The sequence below is a fragment of the Pezoporus wallicus genome, unplaced genomic scaffold (assembly GCF_028554395.1).
Source record: "Pezoporus wallicus isolate ANWC-B61680 ecotype Strahan unplaced genomic scaffold, APGP_CSIRO_Pwel_v1 contig_13748, whole genome shotgun sequence".
Taxonomy (NCBI): domain Eukaryota; kingdom Metazoa; phylum Chordata; class Aves; order Psittaciformes; family Psittacidae; genus Pezoporus; species Pezoporus wallicus.
The window spans coordinates 5,001-29,319 of NW_026636988.1; the positions used below are offsets into that span (position 1 = coordinate 5,001).

The following is a 24,319-nucleotide window of genomic DNA, read 5'->3' on the forward strand; positions in this document are numbered from 1 at the left end:
CACCGAGGGATGAAGGATGCGGCTGGGCTAACAACACTACAGGGTCTGGTCATTTGGTTTGCTTTAAAGGCCTGGCTCTTCCCATGGGAGCAATTGCAGACGTCCTTTACCTTCCACCATCCCCACGGCTCCTGCTTGGGTTGGGAGGTGATTTCCTTCCTGATTTGCCTGAGCTGCTGGGCTTCGGTTGTGCCGCATCCTCCTCCTGCAGCAGCCTGCACCTGAGCCTTGAGTAAAGCCCCGCTCCCACCTCCGTGCCTTGAGTTCCGTGGCTCCTCGAGTGCTTTACAAGCTCCTGCTTTGAGATGGTTGCGGTTTAGAGCCCGCTTTGTGCTCTCCCTGCCTTTGGATGCTGCCCTGCATCCCCCTTGGACGGAGGGGAGTCAAAGCCTGAGCCTGAACCGCAGCCGGCTCCAGAAGTAGACTGGGATGGAAACTCAGGCGTGCAGGGACACTTGCTGATCCCTGTTAAGTTCTCCGTGTGGTGGTGTGGTTGTTTTGAGGGCTGGAACGGATCCTGGCCCCCGAATCCCACACATCTACAAGGAGTTTGGAGCTGTTTTTTTCTCTCTTTTCCCAGCTTGAACCCTTACAGTGAGCATGAGGCTGGATGGGTTTGAGCTGGGATCGCCATGGGTTGGGGAGTTGGGGCTCTATGCTGGGAGATGGGGGGAAATAGCATCCGGGCTGGCCTGGGGCAGCCCTGGAAGCAAACTGCTCCCTATTCCAGCTCATTTCCCCCTCTTTTCCTGTTTCTTTGCCCACCTCAGGTCGGACAAAACCCTTCAGGACATCGTGTACAAACTGGTCCCGGGGCTTTTCAAAGGTACCACCATGGCCGGTTATCATTGGGTGGGTCTGGGGTTGGTTGTAATTCAATCCCATCCACCAGTGAGGCTGGTCCCCACGCACCCCCCTATCCTTGGGGCTGGGACAGGAGGATAATGCTTGGTGTGAACAGACAGGGATGGCTCCATCCGGACAGCGCCCATCCGCTGCTGGGGGCAGCCACAAAGCAATGCTGGGAGCCACTGCCCTCCTATGGGGTCCTATGGGCAGCCTGTGCTGGGGCTGCTGGTCGGGAGCAGGCACTCAGCACCCATCTCCCCTTGGTGTGGTGGTTTCCCCCTCACCTTCCTCCTCCCTTCTCCTGCAGATGAGATGAAGAGGAGGCGCGACTTCTATGCAGCCTACCCCGTGGCAGAGGGTGAGTGTCAGCCCCAGGGACCCCCAGCACCCCATCTGTGCCCCCCCACACCATGGCTCAGCCTCTCCCTCCCTCTGCCTCCTGCAGTTCCCAATGGGTCCAATGAGGATCGCGGGGAAGTCTCCGAGCAGGACAAAGGGAACCTGACAGATGATGAGATTGTCAGCCTGTCCATAGAGTTCTATGAAGGGTCAAGGTACCATTTTCTGGTTACTCCCAGTTTGGGGCTGTGAATGAGCTCTCACCTTTTCTTCCTGCTCCGGAGATGGAGCTGAGGTCATAGAATCACAGAATGGTTTGGGTGCTCCAAGCCCCTGTGTCCAACCTGGCCTTGAACTTGGGATGGAGCAGCCACAGCTTCTCTGGGCACCTCTGAGAGGTGAACTGGTGGTGACTGACATGGCCCTGCATGGGGCCAAGTACCCCGGGATGCTTGAATGGCCAGAGGAGCACCCAAACCCCATCTGCCCTGGTCCTGCATCCTGCATCCTCTGTGGGTGCTTGCTGTGGCAGCGGCATCCCTGTATCCCCCGGTGGCAGAGCCCAAGGGCTGCCACATCCCCAGTCCCAGCGGTGGCCTCCAAGGATGTCAGCAGCATCCAGGGCAGTGGGATTCAGGGAATGTGGGTGCCTGGGCAGCGGTTGCAGCGCACGGGGTTGGAAATGGCAGCAACTGCGTGGGGGAAGCCAGAGCTTGGCTGAAGGTCATTGATGTTCCTCCTCCATGGACAGCCCTTCTAATGGGGTATTGTTTCTCCCTGCCTTTTAATTCCTTCCATAAACCTCATCCCGAGTTTTCTTTCCTTATCCCCCTAGAGAAGAGAAGAAAGGGAGCGTTGAGAACGGGGACCTGGAGAAGGAGAAGGTGAGCGTGGTGGGACCACTGTGTCCGGCTGCCTCCGGGGCTTTTGGGGTGGGGAGGGAAGAGGGAGATGGGAGCTGCCCATTTACTTGCACGTGGACTCAGCAAGGCCTCTCGGTCCCCAGAAGAACGGGCTGCGGTTCCTGCGCTGCCCGGCTGCCATGACTGTCATGCACTTGGCCAAGTTCCTCCGCAACAAGATGGATGTTCCCAGCAAGTACAAGGTGAGCTCGGGCTTGGGATGCGCTCCGGTGGGCTCGGAGGAAGGGGGATGCTGTTTGGCTGCATCCTCTGCTAACACGTTCACCGTGCTTCGCTTGCTCTGCTTTGTGCAGCCCAGGCTTTGCAGCCCCACATCTCAAAGGGATCAGGCCTTTACTGTGGGTCCTGTCTCAATGGGGATGCTCCTCCAGCCAAAGCAGGGCTGGAGCTCCAGCAGCACCCTTGGGGATGGCAGAGCCCAATGAGCTGCTCTGGGCTGGGGATGGGCTCGTGGTGCCTCTGTCCCCATGCCGAAGGATTGACCCTGTCCCCTGCACCAGGTTGAAGTCCTCTATGAAGATGAGCCCCTGAAGGAGTATTACACCCTGATGGACATCGCCTACATCTATCCCTGGAGGAGGGTAAGCGCAGTTGCCTCTTTCCCTGCTATGGGGATGGGCACTGGGGGGGCTTGTGTTGGAGGAAAGCTTGGACAAGCAGTCCTCGAGGGGAGGGCTGAGGGCATGGGGAAGCGTCAGCATGGAAGGAGTTAGGAACTGAAGAACTTCAAAATGGAAAAGCTTCAAAATTGAAGAGCTTTAAAATTGAACTTAAAAAACTGAAGAACTTCAACATTAAAGTTGAAGAGCTTTAAAATTGAACTTAAAAAACTGAAGAACTTCAACATTAAAGTTGAAGAGCTTTAAAATTGAACTTAAAAAACTGAAGAACTTCAACATTAAAGTTGAAGAGCTTTAAAATCGAAGAGCTTTAAAATTGAACTTAAAAAATTGAAGAACTTCAACATTAAAGAGCTTTAAAATTGAAGAACTTTGGAACTGAAAAGCTTAAGAATCAGAGCTCAAAACTTGGGGCACTTCCGTGCATAAACCCCACGAGCTTTTCCTTGCAAAGGTGTTTGCTCCTGATGGGCTTTCTAGGAGGATGCGGGATGCTGCTCACGCTTCTCTCCCTGTATCCCCAGGGCAGGCTGGAGGGCTGGTGCCCATCGGCAGTGCCGCAGGGTGCCGGGTACCACCCCTCTCCCCCTTTTCCCCCCCCCTCCCTTGCAGAACGGCCCCTTACCCCTGAAGTACCGCGTCCAACCGACCTGCAAGCGGCTCAAGCTCTCCCAACCCATCACCCCCGAGGGCACCAACACCAGCGGCGCCTCCGAGTGCGAGTCGCTCAGCGACAAAGCCCACAGCCCGGCCACGCTGCCGGCCACCTCCTCCTCCCTGCCCAGCCCGGCCACCCCATCCCACGGCTCCCCCAGCTCCACCGGCACCGGCCCCGCGCTCAACGGCTCCTCGAACTGCCACCCGCCGCCCGCCGCCCGCTGCCGCAAAGCGACTGTCAACGGCAGCACGGCCTCGGCCTTGACCTAAAGCAGCGGGCGGACAGGGGACTCCTGGCTGGCTTTTCTAGAGCTCTATATATTATATATATATACCTATAGATGTGGACAGAGGGAGAACGACGAACGGAAGCGAAACAAGACAAATTATACGTACTTATTTTCTACCGAGCGACCGGATTAATTTAAAGTGCAAATACGACGCATAAAGGTGGTGGAATATTTTTAAATGATTTTTTTTCTTTTCCTTCCCCCCCCCACCTCCTTTTTCCCTTTCCTTTTCCTTTGGGTTTCACTGATGTAGCTGCATGCCAGAGCTGGGAGCCGCTGCTGCCTTCCTTGCTCAGTTTCTCTGCCACTTTTCCCTCTCCTCCCCATCCCTCTCCCCTCCATGGGGCAGGGGCACACTCGCAGCTGCACAGGTAAGGGTGAAGCACAGGTAAAGGCCAAGCACAGAAGCCAAAAACTGCCCCTCCAGCCCCCCCCATGCCCTGTGGTTTATTGCTGTGTTTGTGTTTGTTTCTGGTTTTAGCCCCAGGTTTGATAACGGGCTGCCCCGGCTCCATTGGTTGGCATTGAGCATCGCTTGCCGGCCTTGCCCCCACCTTGGCTTTGCCTTGCCCAGCGCCTCCCTGTTCCTTTATCTGCTCTTCCCATGCGGTCTCTGGATGGAGGTTCAGGCTCTGCCCTCGTGAAGCCTCATGCAGACGCTCCCCTTCATGCACAGTAAGTAGGGTGGGTGGTGTAGTGCCAGTGACAAAGGGCAGGAGCACAAGGTCCACTAGATACTGGTGTCTCCTCCTTGGTACCAGCACCGATTCTGGTCTAAACCACTGGGGGCTGTTTTGGCAGCGCTGGATGAGTCTTTGTGGGACCCAGGGGCTTCAAAGCACCCCACAAGTGGCTCCCTACAGCTTCAACGCTGCATTTCAAAGCTTTTCTTTGCGTTCTCCCCCTTGCTCTCATCCTTCCCCCCCCTCCTCCTCCCCCCCCCCCCCCCCCCCCATTGGGTTTTTAAATAGAGAAACTATAGAGTACAGTGCCTTTAGCCAGGAGGCTTCGGTGAGGGGCAATGGTGGGAAGGTGCTGCCGTGCATTGGGTGGCAGCCCCGCAATGGACCAACGTTCTACATGGACCATATAAAGCACACGAGCCCCAGGAGCACAGAGCCAAGGGAGGGGGGTTTATTCCTGCCCTTGCTGGGGAGGGGGACATAAACCAAGCAAGTGCCTGCAGCACCCAGCCAGCACCCCCGCAGCGGCACAGCGAGGACCAAAGGCAAAGCGGCACGGGAATTGTCTGAACAGCCCCATTCCAAAGGTCAGGAAATGTGGGATGTCGTCAGCGTGTTTCTTAATTATTGTTATCCTTTAAATCATCTGTTGGAAGCACTGCACCCCCAGCACGGCTGGGACAGCAGCACCATTGCTGCAGCCCAGCCCCGGGGCTCCGGGCACTGGGAATGGGTTTGGGAAGGGTCCCCAGTGGGGCCTCTTCTGTTCCTCTCCCCCATCCCCAAGCTGGGGCTGGACGAGGGGCTCGAAGCATGTTGGGGGGGCTCTGTTTGTCTCGACTTTGACACCCCTTTTCTCCTTGTAAATAGGTCAGAATGGACCGAGGGAGGCAGCTGAGGTGCCTCGGTCAGGGTCTGTTGGGGGGCTTGGGGCGGGGGGGGTGTTTTGTTTTCTGTTCTTTCCTATATGGTACAAACCAAACTGCTCTGTATGTCTGCATCCTGTACGACGTTTTAATGTCTTGTAATATATTCGGATATTCATATATTGTTATTGGTTAAACATTTGTATAACTATACAGCTTTGTAAATGTAATAAATGCTGCAGAACTGTCGTTCCCTCCATCCGCCTGCACAACTGCAGGCACCCGGTTCCTCTGTCCTGCATCCTGCAACCCCAGGGCTTGGTTTAATGATGAGCTGCATGAGAGGATCAAGTGCACACTCAGTCGGGTGAGAGCGTTTGACGTGCCGGAGGGGAGGAAGGCTCTGTGCAGGGATCTGGATCAATGGGGCTGATTGCACGAGGTTCAATATGGCTCAGTGCTAGGCAATGGATGGATGTGATGGTTTTAAAGGTCTTTTCCAACCTGGCTGATTCAATGAAAACCACTCCGGGAAGTCCCGTTATCCACTGGGTTATTCCTCAGTGGGGCTGAAGGCAAAGCTGCTGCCCCCTCTCAGCCGTCGGTTACGGTGGGAGCTCAGCATCTCCTCCCGTTTACCCACACACCGAGCATCCCGGCGGCCCCGAGCCGGGCGCGGTGCAGGGGGTCAGGGCCGGGGGGGCAGCGAGGCCCCTTGCACCGCCTCCCCTTTGTGGGTGCCGTCGCAGTACGGGGGGGTCCGGGTGCGTTTGCAGCCGCAGAGCCAGACCCGCGCGTCCTCCTCGGGGGTGAAGCGCAGCGGGGACAGCCCCGGCGCCGCCGTCTTGTGGGCGCCGTCGCAGAAAGGCTGCGAAGCGAAGCGGGGGGTGGGATCAGAGCAGGGGGCTTTGCCCACACCGAGACACACACACCCCCCCCCCCCCCCCAAAACCGCCTCCCTGCGTCCCCATCCCGGACCTGGCGCTTGCTGTGCCCGCAGGAGCACCACGCGTACGTCCTGCCCGCCTTCAGCTCCACCGCGAACGGCTCCTTAGCGGCGATCACCGCTTGCGGCGAGCCCGAGCTCCTCCGCAGCGCGGGGATGCGAGACCCGACCGCGGGGTCCCGGCACCGGCGGAGCCCCCCCTCCGCCGCCGCTCTCACCAGCGCCAGCAGCCGCATGGCCCCGGTCACCTCCACCGGCAGCGGCTCCTCCTCCTCCCGGCGCCGCCGGAAGAGCCGGGGCGGGCTCGGCGGAAGGTTCCTCCGTGTCCCGGTGGATGCCGCAGCTCCGGGTTCCCCCCCCCCATCGGGGAGCCCGGTCCAGGCCCGTCGGTGTCCCCCCGTTTCCCTCCTATCCCCTTCCGCAGGTGGGGGGGGTTCGCCCCAGCCCCCGGCCCCGTGGAGCTGCAGGCGGTGGGGGGGGCTGTCCCCCTGCTCCCCTGGAAGTTCATCTTCCCAGCGCCGAAGGTTTGGGGTCCCCCCCTTTGTAGACATAGAAGTATTGGGAAATGCAGCGTATTTGGCAGAGGGAATGAGTTGGGGGGGGGGCACCCCAGGAGCAGCCGTGTGGGGGTCCCACGGTGCCAGCTCCCACCATTCCGGTGCAGTGGGAATGCTCCCAGCATCCCTCAGGGACATGCAAAGCCGTGCTTTAACCAAGGAGGTTGTAAATCCTCTGTGCAGCGTCACTCGCTTCCCTCAACCTGTCAGCACCTCTGAGCTGCTCCTTGGAGCCCTGAAATACGGACGAGAAGATTCCTGTTTCCACAGGTACCGTGCCTTGTTCCTGGCAAAATTCTCCTCTTTCCACTGCTTGGGTCTTGGAGGCGTTTCTGTTCCTGCTTTGCATGGATGGAGATTGGAGAGACGTGAGAGGAAGGTGCTCCTTTTGTGCCTGAGGAGCATCCCCTTGGACCAGGATAACGGCAGAATCATCCATAGCAAGTACAGGAAACGTGGCTGTTGGAGCAATCCTGTGCAGGTCCTGCTCCAGGTCTCTCCCAGCTGGTCACCAGTGTCCCCTGTATGAGTGGGGGGCTCCCTCAGCCCTGGATGGACTCTGTCTGCATCCAGTTCTCTGCTTCCCCACATGCTCTGGCCATGGGGTAGTGGCCCCAGTGGGACAGGGCTGGCTCAGGCTCTGGCACCATGGATGCAGATGGCTTGAACCCCCTTGTCTGCTCCTAAGACAGTGTGGACATAGACGAGGTCTCCCATGCTCAGGAGCAGACTCCAGGGGAGACACAGAATCAGAAGAGTTACTGAGCAGATACAGATACCAATATATATAGATATCAATATAGATACCGATATAGATATAGACATCATATATCATGTATCTATAGATACATATATAGATGCCAATATAGATATAGACATCATCTATATCTATAGATACATATATAGATGCCAATATAGATATAGACATCATCTGTATCTATAGATACATATATAGATGCCAATATAGATATAGACATCATCTATATCTATAGATACATAGATGCCAATATAGATATCGACATCATATGTATCTATAGATACATATATAGATGCCACTATAGATATCCTATAGATACATATATAGATACCAATATAGATACAGACATCATATATCATATAGATATAGACACCGAGCAGATGCTGTCATTCTCCTTGGGTGCACTGTTCAGGCTGGCTGGCAGGGGGAGAGGTGATGGACACAGCTGGATGCAGCCGCGGTCCCTTGGGAGCTCGGAACAAGCAGCAGTTGTTGGCTGTGACCAGAGCATTAGCACTGGGGCACAGGAGCTTTCCTGCTGCTGTGGAGAGCTGGGGAAGGGGATGTGCCTGGGGGCTGCTCCATTCAGTGCGAGTCCATCCCTTGGGCTCCAGGGTCCTGCCTGGAGTAGAGCACAGCCACGGCCAGCAGCAGCACCACTCGCTCCAGAAACCATCACAGAATCCCAGCCTGGTTTGGGTTGGAAGGGACCTCAAAGCTCCTCCAGCTCCAACCCCTGCCACAGGCAGGGACCCCTTCCATAGAGCAGCTTGCTCCAAGCCCCTGTGTCCAACCTGGCCTTGAGCACTGCCAGGGATGGGGCAGCCACAGCTTCTCTGGGCCAGTGTTTGGGGCATCTCAGCACAAGGAACTGGTACTGGGGGGGGGGGACGTTTTGCTAATGAACAACCACCTTGTTCGTGTCTCCATCCCCTCCCCAGGGGCAAATCCATGCAGGAGCCAGGCAGCTTCCCTGAGCATCCCATCAGTGCAGGCAGCAGGACCCCAGCCCTGCCACAGGACCTCGAACCACACGGACCCCATCACATTTCCATTTTGAAACCTCAGCTGTATTCAAAGAGTCTTTGGCATTAATATTAATATTATTTATTATAATAAAGAACAGTCAAGCAGCGTGAAAAAAATATATCTTAGCTACATTACCTTAAATTGCCAAAAATATACACATTTTTTCTCTTTTATTCAATAAAAAAAACCCAAATCAGAACAAAAAGGACACATGCAACATACTAAATGAGACATTAGCATCAAAACGGGTAAAGAAACATACCCCAGTGCAACTGAAACACAGATAATCTTTAGCTTTTAGTTTCTCTTTCCCCTGCTCGCCCTCTTTTTCACAGAGATAATGGTTGATGTTGACCTCCTCCTCCCTCTGTCTTGAAAAGGGATGGGGGCAGGTTGAGGGGCTGAGGTGAGGATGTGCCAAAGGGACCGGGCGCCTTTGGAAGCTGTCAGGGAGTAAGTGCTCTATGTCTGGATGTCTCTTCCTCTCCATCCTCATCCCTCCCTGCTCCACGAGCGGCTTCGCCCTCAAACTCCTGCCATCACCAGCCCATCCCTGGCACAGGGAGCACAAAGCAGGGATGCGGGACACGAGGCGGCTCAGCCCTCCCTGCCTTTGACAGCGCTCCTGCCATCAGTGAAATTCCTGGAATTCAGCCCTTGATTCCCAAGCTGCTCCATTATTTTCCCTGTGCAGCAAGTTTCCTGACTCCAAACTCACTGCTAAGTACCTGCCATTGAGTTTTCTCTTGTCCCCCAAGGATTTGGGCACCAAAGCTCTGATCTGAACATGGGTTTTGCTCATCCTGGGAGGCAACACACGTTGTACCATGACTCGCTCCACAAGGGATGGATGCTCCTCAGCCTTCCTGCCTTCCCGTCCCCTCTCTTCCTGGTACCGATTCCAGGGTGAGGAATCCATCACCTTGCTGACCCCAATCAGCATTAAGGAATGGCTGTCCCCAAATCCCAAGGACCTGTTGCTTGCCAAAGGTTGCCTGGTGCAGCCTTCACGTGGATGCAGCCATCCCGCACACAACCAGGGATGCTCTGCTTGCTGCTTTCAAGCCCAAGACTCCCCACACGGAGGGGGCAGCAAGGAAGGAGCCCCACGGTGGGAGAGATCCCACAATAGAGCAGAGGGTCCTTGTTGGGGGGTGTTGGGCCACCTCTGCTTGCAGAGGGGATGGGGAACACCACAGCGAGGGGAGGAAAAGAGAGAATATAAGTGCAAGGACACAGTTGTGCCGGAGCAATTCCAGGGACAAGGAGCCAAAGAGTTGAACCATTTGCAGCTGAAAGATGGTGGTTTCTCAGTGCTGGGCTTTTCCACTTTTAGCTGCCATCTCCATCTTCCCAGTAGCTTCTTAACCTTGTTAAAACATTAGCTTTTCTTTATAGATATATAAAAAAAGCTATATATATATATAATATATATATATTTCTGAGCAGACAGCAGCGTTCTGCCCAGTTCACAGAACTGGAGGCTGAGATCAGAAGGGGATTTGTTCTCCTCTAAGCCTTATCCAACCATCGCCGTGACAATCTTCCAAGGAAACACAAAAAGAAGAAGTAAAAGAAAGCTATTCAGCAGATGGGGGGGGTTGCTATAACAAACTTTTCCTGTCCTATCAGCACAGCCCCACTGCTGACAAGTGTGAATAGTGCAAACGAAGTGAAGAGGCAGTGGGAATGTGCTGAGAAATATCCATAGCCATTCCTATGAGCTGGAATCTTCCCACCTGCCCCCAGGAGCTCTGGATGGAACCAGGGGGTGATGAGGAGGAGGAGAAGGGGCGCTTGTACGTTTGACGCCGATGCTCCCCTTCCTCCAGAGCCGCCCCACTCCATCCTTGCGTGAATCCATCGCATCCAAGCTCAGAGGGAGCCCATTTCTTTGCTGAGGTTTCCAGGCTGCAAGATGGAGTTAAGGTTAAAAGGTGGAGAACAACGAAGGCTCCGCTGGCCTAGCTCAGGGTTGCTTGGAGATCCCTCTTCAAGTGCCCAGGACCAGTGGAAGAACGTGGGTTTGCCAGCCTGGAATGGTTTGTGGTGGGCAGGAAAGAGCAGGGACCGGACTGGGGACTCTCTCTTCTCCGCACGCGTTTCTACCTCCCAGTTTCAGGCTGGGGAAGAGCCGCCGGGTTCAAATGCACCTCCCGAAGTTGGCTATGAGAGGGGTCACAGTGGCTACGAGCCCCTTTGCCAGCTGGAATTTTAGCCTTTGGAGCCGTTGGAAGAGCGAGAGCCAGCACAAGGAGCAGGAGTGTGCTTTCCACGTGGTACGGCACAGCACGGAACCCCGAGCAGCTGGCGGAGCAGATGTGGCAACGTCCTTTAAGGAAGCAGGTGGCTTTCACCTCCCCAAGCACTGGTCCTTACCCATTGCTCCACCACCCGTGTCTTTGCAGGCTGCGTCTGGATCCAGCTGAGGCGTTGGGACTCCACGTGATGGCTCCAGAGAGAAGAGCATCTTCAGAGCCCAGCGGATGAGAAGCAGGTGAGGAATCTCAGCTAGAGGATCCCTTCACATCCCCGCCGGGGCGAAGCAGAGCACGTGGGCACTGCCACCACGTCTCCAGTGCTGCTTCCGAGGGTATTGCAGAAAGGAGCCTCCTTCCACCACGGCCTTCGGCCAAGGATGCTCCATGGTCTCTTAGCGCCTTGGCCTCTGGGAGGGGAAGGGGGGTTAACACACGTGAACACACACTGGTGCTCAGCAGGGATCTGGGGTTAACTCCCTCCTCCGCTCTGCACGGGAACACAGCTTCGCCTTGAGCACGCGTGGCACGGCCCAGGGACCTTCCCTCCTCGTGACGCCAGGGCTCCATCAGAGATGTTCCGTCTTCCAAAGCACCTCTTGGCATTGCCCAGCGGCAGGAAACGCTCCGTGGAAGCCTTGTGCTCATTGCTCTAACAGTATCAAGGTTGACAGTGGAAAGCCACATTCCTCTGGCTGAGAGAGGAGTTGGCTGCTGGTTTGTTCGGGGCGAGGCGGGGAGCTTAGCCCTTGTCCTGGGTAAGAGGAGCTCCCTTTTCATTCATGCTCTTTAAAAACAAACAGAAAAGAGACGCAGAGGAGACAGGTATCAGTACCGGAGGGGCAGCAACCCTGGCCCTGGCCCTGCTCACCGCGACCTCTCGGGCTCCTCTGACACCAATGGAGACGTGGGTTCCCCCTCTGCCCAGTTCAGACCAAACGGGCCCCTTAACCCTGGCCTTTGGCTCCTAAACGTCTCCAACCAGGGCTGGACCTTCTGGGTACAGGCAGAGGCCAGGGGAGGGATGGAGATGACAGCATCACGCCATCAGTCCCTAGGCACTGGTGTTCCAGTACAAGGCTGCTTTACAGAGAGGCTGTAAACCTCGTCACCACCTCTCCTCTTGGGTGCAAGATTCCTCCTAAACCCTGGGCTTCAACATGCAGTCACCTTCGTCTTTCATCACGAGGCTCCAATAGGGCCAGCACTGCCAGGGGCACATTGTCCCATCCGGGTCTCATGGCACATCTGTCCCATCCCTGTGTCAGATGGCACATCTGTCCCATCTCTGAGGCACGTCTGGCATGTGTCTGCACACACACACACACATGGAAAGGCACCTCGGGAGCCTCTGTGCCTGCCCATGACCCTGCCTGGGCCCTACAAGAGTCCTTGGAGGTAGGATCGGGACGTGACACCGGCTAGGCAGGGCTGCAGCAAAGCCAGTGGAGCATCCTGGCTCTGTGCCTACGTGGTGCCCTTGCTCCCCCAAGTGCAGACTGGCTCTCCCCGGGTCTGTACAGCGCCCAGCACCAGGAGCTCAGTGGGGTTAGGGGAGTGCTAGCAGCATACGCACCGTTCCTTTCGGGGTGTTGCCATCAGCCTGCAGGTTGAGAAACGGGTTAGTCTGTGCTGTAAGGACTGGTGGGATGCCCGTTCCCGAAGCCAGGAGGCTGCTCCCAGGAGTGCTGAGCGGCGGGGTGGCCTGGGGGGCCAGGAGGGCATTGCTAGGGTTGAGCTGCTGTGGGGAGAGGGAGGCCATGAGAGAGCTGCTGTGGGGTGGCTGTGGGGCCGAGGTCATCAGGGCGCTGGTGCTGGAGTGCAGGGGGGCAGAGGTGGCTGCCAGGAGGCTGGTCATGGACAGCTGGGATGAGCTGCTCATCTGCAGCCGCTGCAGCTCCCTCTTCTGCTGGATTTGCTGCATCATCTGGAACACCAGGGCCTGCTGCTCCTGCGGGGAAGGGTGAGGAAGAGAAGTCAATGGGAGGGAGAAAGGGCTCAGGGAGAGAGGTGACACCTAACACAAAGGAGCCAGGAGCCACATGGGGCACGCTCCATCCTGGGCAATGCTACTGGGGACAGGGAAGAAGTCCCCTTGATTACATCTCTATAGGTAGAGAGAGGAACAGTGTCTCGTGTTCATTGACAGCCTGTGCTTATGACCCTTCCAACCCCATTACTTCCTGAAGCATAGGATTAGCTGACCCTCACCGGGACACCTGCAGGCACACAGATCCGCTCCCTCCTTCCAATGCATCAACCCACCCATGGACTGTGGTATTCACTGTCCTCAGTCTCCTTCCCCAGCCTGTCCTGCTGCACAGCTCAGCCCTGACACACAGGGTCAGCGTAGGTGAGCTGGGCTCGGGGCAGGGGGGGAACAAGGGCCACAGCTCCCCTGCACCCAGAGGGATGCCCTCGTATCCAACCCAACTGTGCCATCACCATAGCAACCATCGACCGATGCTGCGGGCTGAGAGCTGACATTGTTCCCGTACCCACAGGGATGCAGCTGATGACACGGTGACATCAGCTGCTCTAAAGAGAAGCCCTTTCAAATCTGCTTGGCCTGCGTTATAAATAGCCTGACCCAGAAACCTATCCAAAGCAACGGGCCAAGCTGATGGGACAGCTGAATGAGCACTGCTTCACTGACAGGAGCTGTTAGCACCCCCAGGCAGCTCCACCGCAGGGCAGGGACAACACAGAGGCTTCTGCAGGCCAGGTGAATGTGGGCTTTACACGCTCAGGGGCTTGTTTAGCATGGATCCAAGCAGCCATTCCCGCAACAGCCACGGATGGAGCTGCTGTTCCACCCAAGAGGATGCAGGCAGAGAGCCAAGATCCTCAGAACAGCCGCCTTGATCCTTGTTGTGACCCCAGTGTTCAGCCACCTACACATTCCCCTTGGCATCTCCACGTCTATGTGCCCAGACAGAGCTCCCTGCCTCAGGACTGAGCAATTTGGTGCTTATCTCGTTTGAATCTCAAGCAGTGTCCTCAAGCGAGTTCTTCTTCTCCTGTGGGCCCCAGCACATCTGTGAGCCCAGAGACCTGCGTGCCGGCGGCACAGGAGCAGGCACGATTTGCATTCAAAGGTGCCGGAGGAGCCAACAGCCCTCCTGGGTTTACGGTGCTTGGGTTTACCATGTGCTCCTCGCCTTGGGATGTAGGGAACCCGGACTGGAGCTTTGCCTTGGTACAAAGAAACGCTCATCCCCCTCCCTCCTGCGGGAGGTGCCGCACCTTCCTGCCTAAAGCTTCTCCCCTCCCTCCTTGGTTGGGGAAGGCAGAGGATGCTGCAGCCCTGCGGGGCAGGGGACTCACGCGAAGGAGGGAGCTCCTCGGCTCTCTGCCCCGAGGCTTTCCCATTAAGGGGCTCATCAGCCGGATGGGGCCCCCAAAGGCACACTTACCGGGTTAAGCGGCTGGGAAGTCAGGAGCTGCTGGAGCTGCTGGAGCTGCTGCTCGTGTTGGTGCAGGACGTGCCGCTGCTGCTCGGTCAGGGGGCTCACGCTGCAAGGGGAGCAGGGCAGGGAAGGTGAGTGCCGCCCGGCCTTGGTCCTGCATCCATAGGGATTCCCTCCCGGTGCTAAGCGTGTGCTGGAGAGGGCAGGGCTGTCCCCGCGAGCTCCGTCCTCACCTGCTCAGGCTGGTGGAGAGCTGCAGGGTCGGCGGCCCGCTGGCCTGCGGCAGCGCGCTCGGAGGCTGGGCAGCCTGAGCTCCGTTCAGGTTCCCCAGGATCCCGTTGATGGGCATCTGCTGACCTCCTGCCAGGGTCCCCATCAGGCCGTCCACCATGGGCACCGTGGAGAGGCTGTGGCTGGCAGTGGGGCCACCCCCCAGCCCGCTGCCTGCCACCCTGGCCAGGCCATTCACCTGCTGCACCCCGGGCAGGGGTAGCGAGGCAGGACTCTGCTGCAGCATGGGCAGGGGTGGAGGAGTGCTGTGGAAGGACAGGGAAGAGCTGCTCCTGCTGGGGCAACCTGAATGAGGGTCCTGGGGGAGAAACGGACACAAGAGCATCGGACTGGGGCAGCTTGTGAAAGGTCAGCTCAGCTCCAAAGGGCAGGAGCTGGAGGTGGGAAAAGGTGGTGGTGAGGGGGGGGTGCTGTGAGTGCAAGCGCAGGTGTATGCTCAGAGGCATCCCAGAACTCAGATATGCTTTGCTGGAGCTCTAGAAGCGCAGCCAGAATAACCCAGAAGCATCCTCACCTCGCGCTCCCAGTCTCAGCTACTCAACACAGACCCTCAGCACTGAGATGAACTGAAGGACGGGCACTCCAGAGGAAGAAACCTGATTGCTGGGCCTGGACTATGAGGCTTTATTTGCTGGCTATCAAAGCAGAGCACTGGGACTGCACTGCTCTGCTCCCTCCCCAGGCCCCTTCCCCAGCTGGCTGGTGGATGTGGCGGCCAGTGTACCTCAGAGGAAGTGGAGAGCGAGTTCTCGATCCCAAAGCTGTTCTTGCAAGGGGGGCTCTTGCTGATGCTCAGGGAGTCGTTGTTGCACACTGTAAGGAGGAGAGAAGTGAGGATGCTGAGTCAGGGGAGGAGCCGGAGGTTGCCACAGCAATAGCAAAGGACAGTGGCTATAGAGAAAGAAATGGGTCACAGCCACCCCACCGCCACCCCTCCTGCCCACCCCAGGGCACTGTGATGGAAGGGCACAGGGTGATGCACCCCACTGGTCCCCTCACCGTTGGGAGGCAGGATGTACTGGGCCTGGCTGCCTGGGCCATTGCTGGTGGTCACCACGGGGAAAGGGACGGAGAGCTGGACATTGAGGAGCTGCAAACGCTCCTTCTTGGCTGTCAGGGTCATGATCTGCTCCTGGAGCCGCTGGTTCTCCTTCTGCAGCGAGTGCAGGGCTTTCAGCATCTCTACAACTGCAGGGATGGCAGGGGGGAAGAGGGACAGGGTCAGGGGAGGGAAGAGGGGAAGGGGATCCACAGGAGGTAACGCAGTTAGTCCACCCTGGGGGAGGAGACTGGCACCAGATCCCAGCCCCACTGCCAGCTACTCCCCCATGGCACAGCCTGGTGCTTTGTCCCCCACCCAGCTCCTTTGCCCAGCTGGCTCCCACACAACCATGCCCCAGGCCCTCTCCTCCCGCAGCCCATGCCCCAAGTGACTCACTGTTCACGCCGGCTTCCCCGTTGCCCTGCTTCTCCAGGAGCTGCTCGATGTTTGGGGTGGCCTGGGGAACATTCTCCAGCTGCCCACTGCTGCTACAGGACACCGTCTGGTCGAAGAGGGTGGGCAGGCTGCTGATGGGGGACCTGGGGAAAGGGGTGGGGAGATGTCAGAGGTGCTTCCCTCATCTTCACCTTCTCCCCACATCTCTTCTGCCTCGCGCTGGGAGTGGCTGCATCCCCCCAGCCTCAAGTGGAGCCGAGGAGAACCCTCCATTCCTGCCAGCCCCGGCTCGTATGAGCAAAGCAAACCTGCCTCTTCCCATCCCATCCCCAGCCTAAACGAGAAGGGAAGGAGCTGCCTCTACTTCCCGCAGCCTCTCTCCCCTTCCTTGCTGTGTCATCCCACGCTTGCCGGGGTACCGCCGTGCAGATGCGGATGCACGTTTGGATGCGGCTGCACGTTTGGATGCGGATGCAGCTTTGGATGCGGATGCAGCTTTGGATGCGGATTCCCCCCGGTGCCTGCCCTCTCCTCAAGGACACTCACATGGACGAGAGACTCTCCTGGGGCGACGTCCCTCGGCAGCCGAAACTGCAGTCCTCCAGGTCGGGCTCTGCGTGGGGAGAAGGACACAGAGGGACCCGGTTCATAGGCGCCCGGCCCCGCGCAAGGGCCCGCTCCGGTACCCGGGGGCGCCGGGCCCCGCTAGATGGGAGCACCGAGCAGCGCAGGCAGCGGCACTGCGGCACGGCTCCGCCCCGGGGCGGGGCGGCTGTCACCGGCACACGGCCCGGACGAGGGGGGGGGCACCTCGGGAAGGTCACCCCCGACACCCCCCCCCCCCAACCCTTGTTTTCCTTGGGGAACCGGGGAAGGAACCGGCCCCTGCCCCAGCCCCGGCTCCCTCCCGCGCCGCGGAAACCGCGCAAAAAAGCGGCTTTTAGGGGCTCAACTTCGATGGGGTTTGACATTTCCTTCACCGTGAGAGCGAGGAGAGACCTGAGAGCAGCTCCAGTGCCTGAAGGGGCTGCAGGGAAGCTGGAGAGGGGCTTGGGACAAGGGGAATGGCTTGAACCTGCCCGAGGGGAGACTGAGATGAGCTCTTAGGCAGAAGCTCCTCCCTGGGAGGGTGCTGAGGCGCTGGCACAGGGTGCCCAGAGAAGCTGTGGCTGCCCCATCCCTGGCAGTGTTCAGGGCCAGGTTGGACACAGGGGCTTGGAGCAAACTGCTCTAGTGGAAGGGGTCCCTGCCCGTGGAGCTGGATGAGCTTTAAGGTCCCTTCCAACACAAACCCCTCTGTGATTCGACGATTTCAGCAGCCCTGTGCATCCAGGATCCTTTCCCCAAACCCATCTGGAGGCCCTCCAAGGTTTTGAGATCCTCATCTCCTTTCTAAAGAGCTTAAATAAGTGCTTGAGTGTCCAGAAGTGACTCTCACAGGGAGCTGGGACGCTGCAGTGCTGGGGACAGAGCTGCTGTGCGTGTGCTCACGGGCAAGGGTATCTCCCAGCCAAAGAGCACTCAAGAAGTGAAGTATATTTATCTGCCATTTGCTTTCCATCCCCGGAGCCTGCCAGCCTGTAAACACCCGTTCCCCTCGCTCTGGGACGTGTCAGATGTTGTGACTGCAGCCTGCACCAGCTGGCTGGCTCTGCTCCTCCTCTGCACACAAGAAGAGACGTTTCTTATGTACAAGAATGCAGGAAGTCTCCTGCAGGGAACGCTGTGATTTACAGTGTAATGCCCCGAGCGGGGTATTTTCCACTGCTGAGAACAAGCAAACGCAGCTGTTGTTCAGCAGCTCTTACAGACAGGTACAAGTGGGATGCTCACTCCTTCATCCCTATGGGAACGCCCTTCTGACCATCACAGCTGGGCCACCCTTCTGGGGAGAAGCCACTGCTTCCTAAGGGTGACCAGCAGCTGGCAGTCAGCAAGAGTTTCCCAGTATAAGGCACCACATGGAGACAAGTCTTGATTTCAAGGCCACCACAAGGCATGAAAACTTCCTAAGTTCTCCAGCCAGGATCAGCCACCAGAAGGCTGGGAACAGTCAGCCCACAGCAGGGCTGTTTCCATCCAAGGACCACCTAAAAACCCTTTGGAAGATGCTCAGAGCCCACTGTGCGCAGCTTCACTGCAAGGGTTTTAACTGGCAACCCGACCACTCAATGCAGCTAAGCTTTGATGCCTGCTTGTTACTGTCACGTCTGCTGGCAGCAGAAAGGATGCACACATACACATACAATGCTGGGGTTCTGACACAGTACCAGGCTCCAGGTTCAATTATCTCCTGGCCAACACCACCCTGTTGTCTACTGAAAGGGGAAGATGACTGAGTTATCGCATCGAGACAGTCCTCTCCAAGGCCCCAAGAATGAAAGAGAGGTTTGAAGACAACTAGAGAAGATAAATACATTCAGCCCGTCATCATAATGAGGAAGGATCCAGGACAAGCCGTGGGAGGAAGAACTAGACAGTAGCTAAGGGAGTGGGAAGATAAGAATCAGACTTTTTGTACTGCCAAAGGCACCCTGGTATCAAGCTCCATCAGTGAGAACAGTTTCAGTTCCCCCCATCTGTAAGACAGGGTGACACCATCTCCCTCCATCGCATTCAAACGAGGGAAAGCTCAAGTATTACTGCCATGAAAGCGATGTCTCCATGGGATCTGTCTGCACAGATAGGCTCAGGAAAGGTGATCAGAACTCAGGACAAGGGAGGATTACCCGAAACTTCACAACCACCCTGTTAACAAGCTGGGATTAAAGCAGTCACCACAGTTTTAAGTGAAAATGGCCCCACACAGGAGGTTTAATGCATGTTAATGAACCCCCTTGGAATAAAACAAAAGGGAATTGGGCTTAACACCTTCTGGGCCACCAGCTCCAGCAGCAGGAGATAGCGACGAGCAAACCTTAAATGCGACAAAACCCAGGAGCCCGTCTAAATGCTGCCTGAACTGGAAAAAAACCATGTCGTGAAGCTGATAAAATCCCAGTCAAACAAAAGGAGCAGGTTTGGAAATGGAACCTAAGAACCAGGAGGGGATGGGGGGGGTGGTGGGCAAACACTTTGTGTGTAGGGTTTTGCCTCCAGGACTCATTCAGCAGTAGCTGCAGGGCTGGAACAGAACCCAGGCTGCTGGGGCTATTCCTGACAGTTGACTCGCTTCTTCCTGCTGTCAGCACCTTGCCAAAACCCCAGCCAAGGGGAAGCAGCAGTGGGTCATCTCCCTCTTGGTGACTGCTGGGAGGGAAGAGCAACCCCTTGAATCATCCCATTCTTCCCTTAATTCCAGGTGAGTGAATCACTCCTGACTCAAGAGCTCGCATGCCCGCGGCTCTGGCTCCCACTGAGCTCAGCTGTGCTGGGTCTGCCCCTTCAAGTGCAAGCCAAGCTGCTGGTATTGGGGGACCCACACAAGACCCAATGCTGCCAGTGATGGACACAGGGGAGAGCCAGGCACCTCCGAGGGCTTGCAAAGGCCAGGAGCAAGCACACGTGTTCATTCATGCTTTACATGCAGGCATGCACGCTTGTGAAGGCAAATAAGGGCGTGCTTATTTGGTGATCCAGAGAACCCAGAGCCACCCCTAATGTGTGTTTTCAAGCGCTCAGCACCCAGTGGGCTCCCTGGAGTTCAGCATCCAGCATGCTGAGCTGCCAGCATTGCTGGGCTAGGGGAGCACGAGGCAGTGGCAGCACAATGGCAACCGTCTGAAAAGGAGGAGGGTGCTTTTGTTTGACTACTGGTGCCAGGCAAAGACGAGGCCCACTCTGGGTTGTTTTTTTTTGGGGGGGGGTGGAAAAATATAATAATAAAATAAAAATCTCACGATGCTTCCAGTTTCCTGCTTCTTAAATAGGCAATTTTCCAAGAAAAATGGATCTGCCTCGGTGGGAAAATATGAGCAGTTGTAAGTAAGGCAGGGTTGGCACGCTCCTGTTTGGAAGCTTAAACCAGTGGGGTTTGCTGTGCTCACAACAAAGCCAAAAGGGGAAGGGCTGGAAGTAACCCAGGAATGGAAGATGGGAATTAGGCGTGTGAGACACCCCTCATCCCAAAAGAAACCCAGAAACTGAAGCCCCAACTGTTAACTTCTTCCTAGCAAGGAGAAGCTCGCCATAGGTTTCCTTCCCTTTGGGCAGCTTCACTGGGTGAAAAGACAAGGAATTTCGGCAGGGAAGGACTTCACATTCCTGTGCCTTTCTAGCACAAGTGCAGGGCCACACATTAGCCAAGGGGCACAGGGGCAGATGTGCTTCTACAGGGCTGCAAGCCAGCACTGCAGCAAGGCAAACACAAGCACCCCCTGCCTTGGGGAAACAGCCACTGTCCCCCCCTCCTAGCCCCTGGCTCGCACGGGCACAGGATGGGAGCAAGCAGGGAGGGCAGCTGGAGAGCTACGGATGTGGTTGTCCCAGCTCTTCCAGGGGAGAGCCCTTTGGAAGTCCAAGCTCACATACCTTCTGATTCACGTACCTGCCCGGCTGCTTTCCGACTGGTTTAAGAGCGGGTTGATCGAGAGCCCAGATGTGAGGGGGCTCCCAAAGATATGCGAGGAAGGGAGGCTGAAGGTGGAACCCGCCAGGGAGAACACCTACGTGGCAAAAGAAGGAGGCAGAGACAGAGGAATGACTTCTCAAAGGGGCAGGAGGGAAATAGCTTCGTTCTCCCATCTCCTCCTGACTCTCGATCCCGGCTGGCTCAGGAGACAGTGTTAAAAATACCTCCTTGGAAGCCTCGCTAGACACTTGAAATCTTCCCAAGCCCTTCTCGGAGCCAAGAGGTCTGAATGAGCCGTGTTAACAGTGAAGCTGTAAACCCAGCTCTCTCCTCCCTGTAAAACACCTCCCACAGCGAGCTCCCGACACAGGACCAGGCTCTGTCTCCTGGCACACGCAGAGCCCACCCAGCGGGGATGCGCCAGCCCTCCCACCACGTTATCGGTGCTGCGGGGTGAGCACCAGCAGCAGGATGCACTGGGAAGCAGGGGACACAGCACAGCCTCTGCGACCTGGGCACTGCCTGTGCTTCCTCTAACGCTGGAAAGCAATGCATCCTTTTAGGTTGAAGTTCCTCCCAGCCTCAAACAGGCTGCGGGGCTGTGATGCCAAACCTCCTGCATCCTTCCACCCACTCTACGGGAAGCTGCAGCGAAGGAAGAGGAGCTGTTCCCAAGTGAGGAAAGCAGCTCCTCTGTGCCCAGCTCTTCCCAAGCTACAGCCCCCATCCCGCTCCCCCGTGTTCTTACCTGCGTGGTGGACACCGAGGAGGAGGAGGAGGCTGGGATGGTGCTGGCAAAGGGCGAGCGGTTGAGCTGCGGGAGGGACGCCGTGCCCTGGTGTGCCAGGAGGCTGGAGGAGAGCGGGGTGCTGCACACGGCGCGGAGCACGCCACCGCCGTGCGAAATGGGGTCCTTGTTACTGGTGTAGATCCCTGCAAGGGGAGGGCATGGTTAGAGAGCCAGGCTCCTCTCCACAGCCTGCAAGCAGCTGGGTGTCTGCAGGGCCCCATGGCACAACCGTACGAGACACCCGAGCATCTCGTGGCCTGGCGTGCAGTGAGGCGGTCCCAGCTCGCAGTCCTTCTATCCCAAGGTATCATAGAATAGAATCATAGAAGAGTTTGGGTTGGAAAGGACCTTAAGATCATCCAGTTCCAACCCCCCTGCCATGGGCAGGGACATCTCACACTAAACCATCTCACCCAAGGCTCTGTCCAACCTGGCCTTGAACACTGCCAGGGATGGAGCATTCACAGCTTCCTTGGGCAACCCATTCCAGTGCCTCAGCACCCTCACAGTAAAGAACTTCTTCCTTATATCCAATCTAAACGTCCCTTGTTTAAGTTTTAACCTGTTACCCCTTGTCCGGGTATCACAGCCTTTGGGTATCCAAAGGTACATTCAATAGCCAGTACCGACACCCAAGGTGCTTTCCAGCCCCCTGATACAGAGGAATCACACCATAAAGTGACCCACCAAAGGCACAAGTCAGTGGCAGGAGGAGGTCGTGGACTCAGAGCCCCACTCTCTGCTGCCTGTGCTAGCCGAGGGACCACACTCTTGCTGAGCTGACCTGTCCCCCTGCGTGATGCGCAGGGACCACGGTGGGGCAGGACAGATAAATGAGGAAGAAAGGGCGAGGAGGGAGCTGCTGCTGAGGGATGGGACCCGTTTGACTTCCCCTTGGCTCGTACACGCGGCAGGGGCCCAAAGCCAGCTCCTTCTGAGCCCTGCCAACATCTCTGCAGCAGAAGAATGGCAGAACAAGCAGGCAGGAGCGCAGGGCCTGGCAGCAGCCTCCTCTCTGAAACATCCCTTTGTTGTTCCAGGGAGAAGGCAGAAAACCCTTGGCCCCAGGTTATGATTATGGGAGCTGCATCAATTCCTGCAGCTCCTCTCCTCTCTCAGACAAACAGGGCAGGGCTCCCAGGCACACACAACAAACCCATACCCACACCCCCCCCCCCCGCCTCCCCGTGCAATCTGACCTAAATTGGAACATCTGCAAACAACCCACAATAGACCCATGACAAGTTCTGCTGCCAGAACAGTGTCAAACCTCAGCCCGGAGCAGCAGGCTCCTCCTCTGCCTGCTGCCTTAACCCCTTCCTGCCACACATCCTGCCTGCCCCATCCCTGCCGCAGAAGGGAGCGCAGGCTGGGAATGGCTGTAAGCCTCTCAGCACAGTGAACGGTGACCCAGTGTCCCAACCCTGTGTGGATGGGCTAAGACCAGGATGGGAGGTTTTGCTTTTAGAAAGAGGGGTTAAACTTGGACCATTTATGAGAGAGCCTCATTTGGGGTGAGGCTGTGGTTGCTCTGGTTTGGGCTGTGGATATCCCACCCTATCTATCCCTTTGGAAATCCAGCTCTTGCTGAGGCGCTCCAGCAAAAAGGGGTTGAAATGCTCCACAGCTCTATCGACAGGGAAGCTGACCTAGCCCGAAAGCCAACATGGAAATGGGAGAACCAGCTCCAGGGATTGAAGGAAAGGCACTGGACCCGGTGCAGACAGGTCCAGACGCCAGCTCCGCGGGATGGGAAGGGAAGGAGGAGCCGTTGCACACCTGGAGCCCTATGGGGGGAACATACCTGAGCCCAGCAGCGGGGACTCCATGCTGAGGCTGGGCAGGTTCCCCGTGTGGCTGAAGGGCCGGGAGGAGCTGCCGATGCTGGAGCTGACGAGAGAGCCCCCGGAGAAGGGCGATGAGGACGTCGACGTGGACCCAGCCAGCTGGGCACCCAACATCTCTTTGCTCTTGCCCCCTTTGGGCCTGCCAGGCCCATGCTTGTTCTTCTTGCTGCCTTTGTGCTTCTTCTCCTTCAGCACCTCTCCCTCCTCCATGCTGAGGGACGGCATGCGCTTGTGGCTGCTGCTGCTGCTGCTGGTCCCACTGCTCCCCACCGAAGGGCCACTGATGGTGTTGGAGGCTTTATAGTCCACGGGGGAAGCATCCCGGCCTCTCTGCTGGCTCACGGCGGAGGTGGAGAAGCGCATGATGGACCCGAAGCCGGAGAAGATGACCTTCTGCTCGAAGATGTCCCCCTTCTGGCCTTCATACAGAGGGGAGCAGTGGGAGGAAGAGGAGGAAGAGACAGGCTTGCGGTACTTCTCGTCGTCCTGCTCGAGCTTGGGGAACGTCACAAAGTCCTGCGAGCACTGCAGGCTGCTGCAGGAGGTACCTGGGGGGAAGGAAGCAGGGATAGGAAGGCTCACGGCAGCAGTACCTCAGTCCCTAACAGGAGGTTGGCAAGAGGAGCACGGCCACAACACAGGTCATAGAACCAGAGCACCATGGAATGTTTGCGTTGGAAGCGACCTTAAGGTTAAATCCCAACCCCCTGCCAAGGGCAGGGACACCCTGCACTACTCCAGGTTGCTCCAAGCCCCGTCCAACCTGGCCTAGCTCCTCTAGCACAGTCTGGTTATCAAAAGCCACCCCTGTCACCTCCAAGCCCGTACCTTTGATGCTCCTCTAATACAGTCTGGTTATCAAAAGCCACCCCTGTCACCTCCAAGCCCATACCTTTGATGCTCTCTGGCAAACACAAGAGGTGCACACCAGCATCCTCACCCCACCCAAACATGCCTATGTCTGCTCCCCCAGGTTCTGCATCACCCCAGTCCATCCCTCCAGCCCCATTAGGGTACCGGAAGATGAAACACATTGGCCATTCTGGCAACGGCTCAGGGAAGAGCAAGGTCAGAGCAATGGGAGCCTGGCACGGCTTTGATTCAGAGCTCAGGGGAGCCTGGATACCAGAGTTTGGCTCAGATCTCTCCGCTATACTCCTTAAAACACTGCTGCAGACAGTACCACCTAGGGAGGAGAAGGCAGGTGCTGCCCACATTGCCTGCATCCCTTCCCTCCTCCCTCCGCTCACACATCTGGA

At 57.1% G+C, this 24,319-nt stretch overlaps 3 protein-coding genes and 1 long non-coding RNA gene across 7 annotated transcripts in view; 2 read left to right on the forward strand and 2 right to left on the reverse strand.

The window, feature by feature from the left end:
* The window catches only part of PCGF2 (polycomb group ring finger 2), a 6,573-nt gene extending 2,848 nt beyond the window's left edge, over nucleotides 1-3,725 (forward strand). Inside the window, exons 3-9 of one of the 2 annotated variants that reach the window (XM_057402599.1) lie at nucleotides 771-826; nucleotides 1,157-1,207; nucleotides 1,295-1,403; nucleotides 2,024-2,072; nucleotides 2,195-2,293; nucleotides 2,612-2,692; nucleotides 3,344-3,725. In XM_057402599.1, coding sequence (XP_057258582.1) covers nucleotides 771-826; nucleotides 1,157-1,207; nucleotides 1,295-1,403; nucleotides 2,024-2,072; nucleotides 2,195-2,293; nucleotides 2,612-2,692; nucleotides 3,344-3,658 — 760 coding nt within the window. In that variant the 3' untranslated portion in view covers nucleotides 3,659-3,725. The remainder of the gene's footprint in view (nucleotides 1-770; nucleotides 827-1,156; nucleotides 1,208-1,294; nucleotides 1,404-2,023; nucleotides 2,073-2,194; nucleotides 2,294-2,611; nucleotides 2,693-3,343) is intronic. The other variant, XM_057402600.1, reaches the window with a different exon arrangement.
* Nucleotides 3,726-5,881: 2,156 nt separating this feature from the next.
* Nucleotides 5,882-6,724, reverse strand: CISD3 (CDGSH iron sulfur domain 3). The gene is made up of 2 exons (XM_057402629.1): nucleotides 6,206-6,724; nucleotides 5,882-6,095 (listed from the first exon to the last, which is right to left on the reverse strand). Exons 1-2 carry the CDS (start codon nucleotides 6,722-6,724, stop codon nucleotides 5,916-5,918), a joined length of 699 nt encoding a protein of 232 aa, XP_057258612.1. The 3' UTR covers nucleotides 5,882-5,915.
* Nucleotides 6,725-6,795: 71 nt separating this feature from the next.
* Nucleotides 6,796-8,620, forward strand: LOC130595670 (uncharacterized). The gene is made up of 3 exons (XR_008971361.1): nucleotides 6,796-6,893; nucleotides 7,001-7,174; nucleotides 8,429-8,620. It is a non-coding gene; the product is annotated as an uncharacterized LOC130595670 (long non-coding RNA).
* A 2,699-nt stretch (nucleotides 8,621-11,319) lies between these two features.
* The window catches only part of MLLT6 (MLLT6, PHD finger containing), a 42,702-nt gene continuing 29,702 nt past the window's right edge, over nucleotides 11,320-24,319 (reverse strand). For all 3 annotated transcript variants that reach the window (XM_057402604.1, XM_057402605.1, XM_057402606.1), the window contains exons 10-20: nucleotides 23,018-23,608; nucleotides 21,172-21,356; nucleotides 20,400-20,517; nucleotides 16,460-16,526; nucleotides 15,914-16,056; nucleotides 15,475-15,663; nucleotides 15,200-15,288; nucleotides 14,418-14,773; nucleotides 14,191-14,290; nucleotides 12,351-12,725; nucleotides 11,320-11,561 (exon numbers count right to left, since the gene is read on the reverse strand). In XM_057402604.1, the coding sequence (XP_057258587.1) occupies nucleotides 11,517-11,561; nucleotides 12,351-12,725; nucleotides 14,191-14,290; nucleotides 14,418-14,773; nucleotides 15,200-15,288; nucleotides 15,475-15,663; nucleotides 15,914-16,056; nucleotides 16,460-16,526; nucleotides 20,400-20,517; nucleotides 21,172-21,356; nucleotides 23,018-23,608 (2,258 nt within the window). In that variant the 3' untranslated portion in view covers nucleotides 11,320-11,516. The remainder of the gene's footprint in view (nucleotides 11,562-12,350; nucleotides 12,726-14,190; nucleotides 14,291-14,417; nucleotides 14,774-15,199; nucleotides 15,289-15,474; nucleotides 15,664-15,913; nucleotides 16,057-16,459; nucleotides 16,527-20,399; nucleotides 20,518-21,171; nucleotides 21,357-23,017; nucleotides 23,609-24,319) is intronic.